Raw genomic sequence first — 13,306 nt, forward strand, 5'->3', positions numbered from 1 at the left:
GGTTTTGGACTCTTGGTCGGACAAAAAAACATTTATTTGACATTTAATAGACTGATTCGATTAACTAGTTAAGCAAAATATACTGCACAGATTTATTAATAAGGTAAATTATAGTTATTTTTATTTCAATTAAAACATTACTATTAATGAAAGAAGAATATATTATAACTGTCGATAGATTATATTATATTAATTTTATTTTATTTTCTGTCTCTAAAATACACACATAAAATGTTTCATTTTAAATTGTAATCCCAAAGATGCTTTTACTATTTAATTGTAGTTCCTATTGCAGTTTGTGTGTGTGTGTGTGTGTGTGTGTTCTTTAAGACTGGATCTGCGAGTGCTTTACTCACAGAAGCTGTTTCCACATACAAACCACCCTCTCCTCACCATACTGTTCCACTTACACTCTTGGAACACCAAACCATATACGCATACAGATAAGCACATGTGCACACAACACACACACACACACACACACACACATATATATACATACACGGACACACACACACACACAGAGCTAACCACATGCACATGTTCACTTGCTCTTAACTAATTCATTCAGGAACACTTTGGTTTGGGTTTCAACACCAAAACCTCTGTACCTTTGATTGAGAAATGTGTCTGACTGCAATTATATGGGAGGGAGTGGTGGAGGGAAGGATGGATGGGGAGAGGAAACACACTACAGTGGTTTTATAGTTTGCTGGCGTGACATTTTTCTCCACTTTTTTTTTTATTCCTTTCCTTTTTCCAGTGGAGGGGCATAGTGTTGACAGGGCAGGAAAAGGGGGCAGACTGAACAACCGAAGTAACAGCAGGGAAAATGTGAAGAAAATGGATGGGCAATGGGACTGAAGTGGCCTAGATTGTCACTTTTCGGCTTTTGATCAATACCTCTCAAAATAACTGCAATGCCGGTGAAATTTGTAGATACACTTGGTGAGAAAGTAATGGTAGTGATCACTGTGGACATTATCACCACTTTCAAAAATTGGAGGCAAATATAAAAGCATGTGCAGGTATGCATTTAGTGAGCGAGTAAGGCTAATATTCGGTCTTGACATATACACTAAACCCATTTGATGCTTTACATGTGTATGGCACTGTAGCATGCGTGTTGGTCACTGACCTGCAGTATGTAGCCCCTGACGTAGTCTCGGAGGGTCCAGCCCAGGCCGTGCAGGATGTGCAGCACCTCTTCCTGCTTCAGCACAGAGAAGAGGCGGTCGAGAAGGATCTTGAGCCTGACCGGTACGGCCTGAGTGCCGTAAAGCATCAGACTGCTGATGTCAAACACCACATTGGACTGAACAATCTCCACCTGGGTCGGGTGGTACAGGTGCTGGGTGCTGAGCTTGTCCAGAGCTGTATGGATGACCGGGAGAAAGAAAAGAAAACGCACAGCACACACACACAAAGGCACTGTTAATGAATATCAAGTTTCTCTCTCATCTCAAATCTTCCTTCAGAGGCTACTGCACGGTCAGCACTGGCTGATAATAACGTATCTATTAGATAAAAGCAATGACATTAATGTAATTATCTGCCATTCTTTCAATTTAATCTAATCTCTTGCTCTTTCACATTTACGCTGCCTTTGCATCTCCGTTTTTATTTGCCTCTTCTGTCTCCATCTCGACTCAAACCTGCAATACATCCACCCTGTTTTGTCTCAAATCTGAAATTCCTCCTTTCGTTGTGGCTGATCAGGTATGTGCTCACATGGTTTATGTACTATGAAGTCAAGGATGTAGGTTTGGTTTTCTGTATTTATAAATATCCATATCTGTCTGCTGTAGCAAATGTCATATTAAATTGGTTATCATGCTTTGCATAATAATAACATTCATAATAACACACCTAATAACAGAAATGTTATGTAAATTACAGCGTTATTAATGCACTAACCCTGCTTAAAATCATGTTAACTTTCCTTGATAGAGCTGTATGATAAATAATGATAATGGTGTATTTTTATCTGTATTACTACAAAGAGCACTGTGCTTTACTGTATTATCTTTGACTGGTGTTCAATAGCGTGTTTTTAGTAGAATTTAGGAGAAAGATTAAACAGTTTTTTTTTTTTTACCCAAAAACATGCAGAGGAGGTGAAAGTACTTTTGTCAGTGCTGAGTATTATCTGCAGTGTCTCTTGCTGCATACAACCATGACAAACTTAAGCAAAAGGATAGAGTAGCCTGTATGCTGCCTGAATGTCAAAACTTAGGGCAAAAAACTCTGATCATTGGCTGCTGCTCGTAGGTTTCTTTTATTGCCCCTATCTCAACCTCAGTCACCTCACTCCCCTCTCTCGATGTCTGGGCGACACCTGGTCGACTCAGTCGCTCTCTCTTCCCTTACCTCATACCTCTCTCTCCCCCTCTCCCTCCCCTCTTTCCCTGCCTGTCTGTGTGACACCTGGTTGGGTCTCTCTCTGATCCTGGGACGGCTTTTTCCTGCTGACGAGGGCTTTGCCTGACAACAGAGCGCAGCCAGACACGAACATAATAAAAAATGAAGAACTACTTGTCAGAGTCCCTGCCAATGCCGACATGAAATGAAAAGTGGGGGAGTGGAAAGATGGGTGCCTGACAGTTCAGAGGGAGAGATTAAAAAATAGTCAATGGGGTCCTGTGCGATCCGCTGAAGGGCCCATGGCTCGCTCTTGTGCGGACGCAAGCCAAACAGGTGTTTTCTTTTTTCTTTTTTCCCTCCTCTTTCTCTTTGTACTTCTTCTTGCCTCCTCTCCTTTTTTTTTATACCCGCGTGAAAAACTCATAACGTGTGGTCTCCCGCTTCTCTATCTGTCTTGTGGTTGTGTTCTTTTTTTTTTCTTTTTTTTGATCTAAGGTGCAAAAACAAGACTTTGAAAGAAACAGAAAAATACAGAAGCAAACAAAAACAACAAAGTTACTTCTACTATGGAAAATGAGTAAAAACATTTGGATTCTAGTAAATTCACAACCACAGATAGAGAAAATACCTGCAGTAAAATATATAAATATATTATAATACAAAATGATACATAATAAAATTGTGAAATATGAGGGATGGATTCATGCTGCTGGCATCGGTCTTCATTTTCTATACGCAGTAGAAAGTACAGATATGTAGGTCAGGATTTCTAATGTTTCTAGAGCAAGAGGAGGTAGTTTTATAAGGATTAGTAACTAAGTTTATATTTATTTACACCCTATTTACATACACCCGTCACCCTAACAATGAATTTACTTACCGTGAGCTACCCAGCCGTGTTTGCACTGGTCACATGTTCGTAGGTGAATCTTCCCTGGCTGGAAACACTCACATGTGCAGTTCACCAGTGTGCAGCGAATGGCCTGCAGAGACACAGGAGAGACAGACAAATCTATGTCAATCACGGCTTGAGTTCAAATGAGAGATAATAAAGCCAGGACAGCGATAGAGCGGTTATCAAATAGAAGTCATAAATACAAGTAAGAAGCACAGGGACTATTATTACATAGACTGTTGCAGAACAGCAAATCCCTAAACCTCATCTCATACTGAACATAATACTTTGTCCAGACTGTTACATATTCAGTAAGTGACTTATCATCAGTAACTGCCACGAAAGAATAACTCACAGCCACCAAATTTTCGAACTGCTATTTCATTACAATGTGTGAATCTGCCTCTCTATACGGTAATTTCCAGAGTTCATGTGAACTGACAAAGGACTTCCCTTCCTGAAAACACAGAAATGTAACTTGTTTTGACTGAGGCTCCATTACTCAACACTGGAGCTGCACTTAGTCTGACCCCGGAAAGCTTTTAGTAGTGAGAGGTTAAGTGTCCAGACTTGACTGAGGGCAACTCAGTACAGCACAATGCATCGTCTGCTGAGGCTTAAGCCCTCACAGAGGGCCGTTAAAAAAAATTCGGGCACATTTTGCAGGTCATTTGAACCTGTAAGATGTTTCACATTCTTCAAACAGTAAAGAGATTGTACACCATGGAGAAAATGTATGATATACACAGAAATCAACACAAATGAATACAGCTTTATCATCCAAATGAGTGCAGCAGCTGGGAGCCGTAGATTTCCCACTGACATGGAGAAACACAAGGACAGAATAAAAGGAGCGAAAACAGAAAGAAAAGAAATGAGAAACATGAATCTTAATAAGCATTGGCAGGCCTTTGTTTATCAGACATTTTTTACATTATCAAGATGAATTGAGGAATAAAGATAGTAACACTTCTGCAACCTGAACTGCCTAAAGGGAATGTGCGGCAGTGTAGCTGGTACAGGAAACCTTGATTATTGGAAAAAAAAAAACCTTGGAACTGTTTCACTAAAACATTGCTTATCTTTTTTTAAATCAAATATTGTATTTCTTTAACATTAGCATGTAATCTAAGTATGTTGGCTGCTGATGTTAGAATGAAAAAAAAATACTCCAAGTTAATAACATGCCATTTTAAATCGCAAATCCACATGATGAAGATAATGTATTTTACATTTGGCACATATGTTGTTTAGTCAATGCTGAATGACTAAAGATTTTTTTTAGGCTGTAAAGAAAAAAAGAATTTAATGACTTAAATTGCAGAGCAAAAATTTCAGGAATGCTTGAGGCAGGAAATTGGTTATGGTGTACAAGGTGACTGCAATGAGTAGCTGCCTGTTTATTTTGATAGGAAAATCCTAAATTCATCACTCAGCAAATCCAGTTCTGAGGAAATGTGAAGACACTATCTGTAGAGAGATACATGTGGGTGTCAGAGACAAGAAGAGGAAGACAGTGACAAAAAACTGCTTTCCACACATCAAAGCCATATCAGAGTCCACTATGAATTTACAATCTGCACTAAATATGCTATCTAATATTGTCCTGCTGTTATTCTTATAAGGCACTGGTGTGACAATAGTGTGACACAGACATGCACATAAGGGGTCGTAGGTTGGAGTCCATGTCTGCGCCAGCAACCTATATTTCACAATGTCCGTAACAGTCAATCAGCAGTTCCAGATAGAAAAAGATCAGCCTTTACGTCACACAACTGAGGTCAATGCACGATCCCTAACGTCAGAATATTTCTGCTTTTTACTTTATGTGTAACACCAACCTACCAGTGCTGACCCAAGTGCCCATTCTGCTATTTAACTGTGGCAAATAACATAACCTAGTTGGTGGATTAGACCAATAGTCTGTAATTCAGGATATAAAACTCAGCTCACTCATAATCTACTGAGGGACCATAAAATCAGAATCCCCCCTTGCTCGCCCTAAGGTGTCGTAAACCAGATTAGTAACTGGAGGTGTCAAAGTGAACATGGGCTAATCCAAGATTAAACACAAAATTACGCCACTTCTAACCATGTCACCTCACTGTTTGACACCGAATGAGAAAGGAGACAGAGATTATTTGACTTTACACCATTTTTAAGCTCTCCAGGTGCAGGCATGGCAATCCTCACAGAGTGTGAGGATTATACGCCATGTGTCAGTTAGAGTGTACATACATTATGTGCTGAGCTAAAGTTCTTATCCAGACCAATGCGCAATAAGTGAGTTCCGCGTTCCCCTTCAACCACATTTATGCAGTAGACATGGCTATTCATTTGCCATGGCTGGGGCCAAAACTGTGACCTTTTAGATATAGAATAGACTCTCCTGTCTTTGAAGCAACATCTGTGTTCATAAAGCTGTTTTATAATGCTGTTCTTCACATCCACATGCATGTTTCCCACTGTATGTTGTCATGATGTTAGATACCCAAAAGCTAGCCTACAATCTTGTCAGCAAATCTAAATCTATGGTTAAGGACACATCATTAATATATTAATCTCCAATTAAATTATTTTTTTGTATTCAACTTAAATTAACACTAAAATGGCAATGACACTGAATTGCCAGAAAACTGCTGATATTTTCATGATGAATTCATAAGCAGATTAATTTATAATAAATATAATCTTTAATTGCTGCTCTAATCGTGTTGCATAGTCCACTTCTTTGTCTGTCACCCTTAAATTTAAATTTTTGAGTGAATTCCATGAGTATTTTCCTTTTTATACAACTCTCCTTGCATTTGCAGATTTTAGAAAACTCTAATTTAGAGAACCCAAATTTAGCCCAGTGATGTCACACAACACAACCCTTTTCTAATTACCTCTCTCCGTGCGGCAGCGCTAACAGCAGCAGACGGAAATAAACAATTGCAAATATCAAATGCACCTCTGCTGTTTACGAGCTGGGGTCTGACAGCTGACAAGATAGTTAAGGGGCGTCTAATACGGCAATTAGAGCGTGCCACTGTCTGCAAGGCTGCTGCTGTGACAAGGCGCCCTCTAATCACTGACTTATTACGCTGGCTAGCAGCACCTCTCATATCTGGCCCATTAAGCAGACAGCGGCATTAAGGAGCATTAAAGCAGCAAGCCCCCTCAACTGAGGAGGAACTGACGGGAGAAAAGGGAAGGGAGGGGACGTACTGTGCTTGTTATTTCTTGGGATTAATTTGTGCATTGTTCCACATTAGGTTAGAAAAGTGTAAAAGAGTAACACAGGAGATGTTTGTGATATGACGGCATCAACATTGATCCTACGCAATAAGATGAAAGATTACAGACTGAATACAGACTTTTTTAAGAGAGGCAGCAGACGGATGTGTCATAGATGGCCATCAAAAACAACATCATCAAGGATGTGAGTTCGTCTCCGTGTGTGGCTTGTCAGAGGAAACGAGAAAGACGAAATTATAAAGACTTCTTCTCATGATTCTCACGTACTCAAAACTCTGCTTCTGTGGCCAGCATGGATCTGGGTTGTATTTGGCCGTGGTTTAACCTGTGTCTGGCCTGGGCTGGGTCAGGGACAAGCTTGGGCCCGGATCCCACCGCTACACTCGCACATATTTGTCACAGCAGGCCGGGGGAGGAGGCTGTGTTATCTGAGGCCCGGCCAGATACACAGCATTAGTCACTGTGCTAGCGTCTCGCCAGGGTTTCCTCTTTGGCTCGCAACTAAAGAGGACGACGGTGAGGAAAAGGACAGAGGGGTGTGTGTGAGCGAGTGTGTGTGAGACTTCGTAAATCACTAGAAAAATGAGCGGCTAGAAAGTGAAAGCTGTTAGCAAGTGAAGAAAATCCCACAATGCTGTAGCAATTAGACCCAGACAACAGTCAACACTCTCTCACAGCTGCTGTGTTACTGCTATGGTCAACAACTTAACCTAGCTGCGTTCAGAAAGCATCATTTTCAACCCTTATCTGGCTCAAGTGTGTGTGTCTCATTGCTGGGTTTTGTTTAGCTGGAGGCTTGATGTTTCATGGATGTTTTGCTTGGCTCGCAGTCCCTGTCCCAGCCCAATTGTATAAACACTGACAGTCAGCAATGGCCAGCATCAGACCGGGGAGGACTCTCAATTAAAAGACTGTTAGTGGGACAGATGGACTGAAGAAATGCAGGAAAGAGGAGCTGCAGAATAAGATGGCTTCAGTCTGGACTCTTGTATTCGGGTCCAAGAGGATTTTAAACAGACTGGGAAAGACGGTCTGCATGGCCCAGGATCAATACTGATACATGCAAATGTGTCCAACCCTAAACCAAGCAGCATATGTAGAGATCAACAAATACAGTGCTTTGGCCAATACAAGTTCTATGAAACCATAGAACTGAGGGTGATCCTAAACTAATATCCTGTACAACTGTATTACTACCCTGTCATTTTTCCTGGTTGACGTTGTAACTATATGCCCTCGAAAACACCACTAAAACACCACTAGTCCCTTCCAGCCTTTCTGTATCCTCCCTTGACAGTGCACAATGGAAAGCCAACCCAGACAGCTGCTGGATGCTGGGTGGGTATTGTTCCTCCTACTTTAATTGAAACCTTTACCATGTTCAACACATAGCCACAGACCACATTTCTTGTTTGGTGAGTTAAGCAAAGCCGAGATTTAAATGAAAACCCTGTGTGTACGTGCACATTATGTGTGCATGTGTGCGCCTCATCTGCAGCAGCAGCTTCAGATTTAAATTTGTCTCTGCTTAGGGTCACTGTAAAACACTGGGAGCATCTTGTCCTCTCTTCCACCCACAAGATATTATCTCATCCATGAGTTAGCTGCTGAAATGCTGTCAATTTCCTGCCAGAAATGTGCAGCCAACGTGTGTAGGAAAAGAGACACAGCAGCTTTGCGTGTCATTAAATGGGCCCTGGCTCCATCAGATAGATCAGGACTTCACAGTGTCCATATTGGAAACAGGTGACAAATAAAACACGCCGAATAAAGAAAGTCTTTGTAGTCAGACACAGCACGCCACAAAATACAGGGGAGCAAATACCTCATGCCATGGCTAATTTTTGCTTGTTTGATTTTGTACATTGGATGTGACTTGAAACAGAGCTGTCTTGCCTTACAAAGTGGTACAAAATAAACAACGATTAATCACTTGTGCACTGACTTTAGTGTAAAACTGTACAGGGAAAAATGTAGTCGACAAAAAAGGCTAGTGTCTTCCCTCTGAAATCCCCACAGTGCAAGGCCCGTCCTCCATGTCAGTTCTGGTTTTGAGCCCAGCGGCTGGCAGTCACAGAGCCAGAGGTCCCTGTCCTTTGTGCAGCTGTGCGTCTGGGCTTTGACACGGGGCAGAGCGACCAGAGCTATGCTAATGGGAACCAAATGGGGCGTGAGTCCCCAGTGGATTACAGAAGGAGAAGAGAAGCATGTGTTTTCATGTATTCATATGGAGACCTGGGACCCCTCTCTTTTCTTCCTTTCTTTCCTCTCTTTAAGTCAAACAAATGGGAGCAGCCGGTCTGTTGTTTGCACGCACCCTTAATTAACGCTCTTTGTGACTTGACAAAGCTTGAGATTCATTGTCAATCAGTAAATGTATCTTAAATCCGATAAAATGTATACAAAAAGCTATTACAGTGTTTAGATTTAGCCCTTTTTAAAGTAACTTACTGTAAACTACTTAGACTAAAGTTGAAAAGGGCCAAATTTGAAAATGAAGTTTGGAAATGAAGTGAGCAAGGTAAATAAACAACTGGGGAACACTAAAATTAATCTGTGAACATATTGCGTCTGTGAAAATCTGACACATAAGTTTCAGATGTTTGGCAGTGCCTCTCAGTCTTGTTGCACTTTGCTTCACCTGTTGTTTCTGCAACACAGTGCAACTGTAAGAATGAAGGGGTCATAACTTGAAGCCTGCAGGTCAGGAGTGATGTAGTGGAGAAAATATCAAGTGTGGTTCAAATGTAATCAGATTACTGGGGAGAGATAAACTCACGGTTTGGCATGGCTCACTGTTTTTACAGTTTCCAGCCCTTTGTGATGCCATCTGTCAAATCAAACCATTTTGTGAACACATTTTCGAAATGTGGTTCTGCTAGCAATGAAATTACAATCACTAATCAGGAACATAAACCTGGAGCCTATAACTGGACAATCTAAACAATTGTAGTGTGAGTGATGACATCTGTCATCCACTGTCATTCCAGATGACGTCCAGTTTCAACTTTGACCAGAGGTCCAGTCCTGTCTTTTTGTGTTTGTCAGCTGTCAGATATGACTCACGCTCTGCACTCCTTCACACACACAGACACAACACCCATGTTATTACTCCAGAATCAAACAGGCACACAGTTCAGCTAGATTTCTGCTTCCAACTTTCCTGCTTCTTCTGTGTGGTTTGACACAGTCACAGAAAGTAAATCTCCCCATGATGAGCACCACCCCAAAAATTTCAATTCAGATCAATGACGAAACTCACTCTGACTCACTTGCATGATAAATAGCTGTGCGTGTACTTCAGGACAGTCATGCTTGTTTATGAAGTGGACAGCTAAAGGGACCCAGCTGGCTTTGATATTGTGAAACAGAGTGGGAGAGGGAGTATAATATCACAATACTGGACCAGAAACACAACCCTGTGATCTTGCTATCATATCCCATACACCTATACAGATGGAGAGCTGTACCACAGTGTTAACACTGGACTACATTGTCAGTTCAAATACCTAAGCATCAAGGGAGCACCAGTTTCTCCCATCTTTTGTGTAGACAGCCAGTCCAGGCAGAGGACCCTGGTCCAGGCCCCTGGCCCTTCTCAGCTCTCCTCAAAGCATTTCCCCAGCCAGAGATCAAACCATCTGCCCAGTGACAGACCTCTGGGTCCACAGATTCAAGGCCAGGTTCAAAGCAGGGTGCTAGGGGAGGCAGGGAGTGAGAGAAAGAGAGAACGAAGGGAATTTGGGCGAAAAGGAAGAGAGGTGAGATAGCAAGGGAGCAAGGGGGTGGGTTTAAGGGGGGAGTCAGGCAAGCTGGTGTATCGGAAAGGTGGGGAAGAGGTGAAGGAGGTAGAGGAAAGCTGATGAGGGGAGGTAGGAAGTTTGAGAAGGTGCTGTGCAAAAGATGTCAGAAAGATAGATTTCCCAATTTTCTCCTGTATGATGCAACTTTTGGTACAGTTTCTATACAAATGCTAAATAACAAATTGCTGTACTGAAATTCCAGATTGTGGTGGTGCATCCGAACAAAATCTTGATAATAACAATCTCCCCAATATACATGCATTTTTCTTTTTTTTATCAAAAGGATCTGAGGGATCTAGAAATCAAACATATTACATTCATAGACATATAAAACAAAGAAAAACAGGAAATCCTCATATTTAAGAAGCTCAAACCAGTAAATGGTTGCCATCTGTGCTTAAAAGATTGATCAGTAATTCAAATTGTCAATTAATTTTGTGTTGATGAAATCTTTCAGCAATAAAATCAAATAAAAGCCAGAAATCTCTCAGCCAGTTGTTAGACTTTGCATTGTTCAGAGACACGCATCCTTATCACTGGCCATTGTGCAGACAGGAAAAGGAAAGAAAATAAAACATTGTCGTCAATATATACTAGATCTGCTCTGACCTTCAGCCTATCAGAGGGAGCAACCTACGCCAGATAAGGAGAACTCCTTGTCAGACTTGACACCTGCACTCGCTGGCCCACTGATCGCCCCCGCCGAATGCAAATATCACAGTGACAGCCAGCACTGCAACAACACTCTAGGTTTCTGTCTGGAGACTTGAGGGAGTGACAAGTGCGACTAGACACATGTTTGAGAGAGGGGAAAGGAGAGAAAAGAGAAAGAAGAGTGGGAGTAAAAAGGAAAGGGGACAGAAAGAATGAGAGGAGTGGTGAAGGTGGGTCGGTGTTGGTGGAAATATAGAGAGGGGAGAAAGGATGACCAACATCGTCTGCTCTTTGCTTCACTCCCCATCTACACCCTAACACAAACAGAAAGTATTAGTCAGAGCCCAGACATATTGCCGACCCCTCTCTGTGAGGGGACATCTCCATGGCAATCATTGGTTGGCGTGGGTGACGGGACACACAACACACACACGGGTGCAGGCTTGACAGCAGCGTGACGACAGGAGGCCAGCACTGCTGAGACTCCCCCAAATTGACATTTAGTCATCACACTAGTCTACAGGGTGGGACTCTACCTCCTGAACTACACACATACGAGCGCCCACACACTCTTCCACATTCCCTCTCATGCAAACATGTGTGCGCGCGCACACACACACACACACACACACCCACACTCAGTGAATTCCCCTACTCAAAGTAGCTCCCAGCCAGGGAAATCTTGGAAGAGTTCCTAGATTTAATCTCACCAATAGCTCTTTATTTTCTTTGACCATTTTTAATGTAAAAAAGCCTGCACTAATTGTGTGTAAGCAATCTCCAAATTATGTATATGTGTTTTTTCAACTAAACCGAACACTACTGTAGACAGATTGGCTGGTTTTCAAGACACACGACTGGGCAATAATATTTGTTTCTTTCCTCAGAGTTTTGTTCAAACAGTGTGTCAGCATGGTGGTTTACTTGTAAACACCTGGGCCTGCACACCCAACAGCTGTGGAAATACAAAACTATGTATAAACTATGTTGAACCAGGGATAATTGCTCTATTCAGATTATTTGCAACCAAGTGCTACATCTACTTGCATCTTACTTATCTGTTGCGTCTATGAAAAACCACATTATAAAATGTATCCCTAAAAGCGGCCCAGATTATTGATATTTACAGATTTGTGCAATCATTTACCTTAGCCAGCATAGTGAGAAGACTGCTCCTGATTCAGTTTCGTAGTTCCCTCTTTAGATACAACACTCCAAGAAAATGCTGCAACTTTTATTAGTATTTACAGTCTCAGTCACTGAATGACACAGAAAAATAGGACACAAGACACAGATACAGACAGAGAGAGGGGAGGGAGAGACAGGGAGTGAGTGTTCAACCAATGGCTACATTACTGCAATGACAACTGTGTCACTCCCAAAGCCACACAATGAGGGAGAGAAGTGAGGAGTGTCTTTGCGTGTCTCCAAGTGTGTGTGTGTGTGTGTGTGTGGTGCGACAGTGAGAGAGGGAAAGAGACGGCAGACCAAAGGAAAGTCAATCTGGGTGTTTTAGTCTTTATCTGTCTTACAAAGTTCACAGATAGAGGGGCTGAAGTGGAGGCTAGACACTGTTCCAGAGTCACAGGTCACAAAGAAGACACAGAGCAGCTCAAACAGGTGGGAGGGAGGGAGTAAAGGAAGGAAAGACAAAGAAAAAGAAAGAAACTCGACAATTGCGTGAGGAAAGCAGTGCCAAGCCTTCGTGATTGCTATTCTGCAATCGACCTGACCAAATTGCAAATTCCCTCCCAGGACTTTCTAAGTCCGCTTCATTTGGCTAAAGCCAGAATCCTTATTTCTGCAATTATAAAGCTATTGACTAATTCGACATATGTTAGCGTGTCTTCCAGCCCTTGAGAGCTGGTGTGCCATTGAGTCATTAACTTTGACAAATTGTGACAGACTTTTTTATTGCCACCCAATCATGAGAAACAAGACTGTGGCAGAGGAGTTAATGAGTGGCATGTTTCTCCTCTTCCTCCTCCTCCCCTCACCACCTCGCTCTCGCTCCTCTCCAACCCTTCCACTTAGATTCCTGCACCCCCCCACCTCCAAATCTCCCCCCACCCCTCCATATTTATAATTTTACCACATCCTAACAATAACACGGCCGGTACTCAGCACAAAACACGCGGGCCCTGGCCTAATGAATCTCATGCCTTTACCGCGGTAAAATGGCCAGTAAGTATTACCAGCTGCGACACTCTCCCTCACTCTCCCTCTTTCTCTCTCTCCTTGGCAGTGGCATTGAGTTTGGGAGCGCAGGGGTGAGGCGGGGGGGACCAGGCAGACACATCTGAGTGCAGCTGGACCAGGGGAGAGAGAGGTGGGGGATGAGGAGGAGAAG

The 13,306-nt window shown here is 42.3% G+C and overlaps 1 protein-coding gene across 4 annotated transcripts in view; it reads right to left on the reverse strand.

The window, feature by feature from the left end:
- bnc2 (basonuclin 2) overlaps positions 1 to 13,306 on the reverse strand; it is a 163,949-nt gene that overhangs the window by 47,654 nt on the left and 102,989 nt on the right. For all 4 annotated transcript variants that reach the window (XM_035660379.1, XM_035660377.1, XM_035660378.1 and 1 more), the window contains 2 exons: positions 3,245 to 3,347; positions 1,139 to 1,374 (listed from right to left, as the gene is read on the reverse strand). In XM_035660379.1, the coding sequence (XP_035516272.1) occupies positions 1,139 to 1,374; positions 3,245 to 3,347 (339 nt within the window). The remainder of the gene's footprint in view (positions 1 to 1,138; positions 1,375 to 3,244; positions 3,348 to 13,306) is intronic.

The sequence above is a fragment of the Morone saxatilis genome, unplaced genomic scaffold (assembly GCF_004916995.1).
Source record: "Morone saxatilis isolate NCDOM2014 unplaced genomic scaffold, NCSU_SB_2.0 Contig17, whole genome shotgun sequence".
NCBI lineage: Eukaryota > Metazoa > Chordata > Actinopteri > Moronidae > Morone > Morone saxatilis.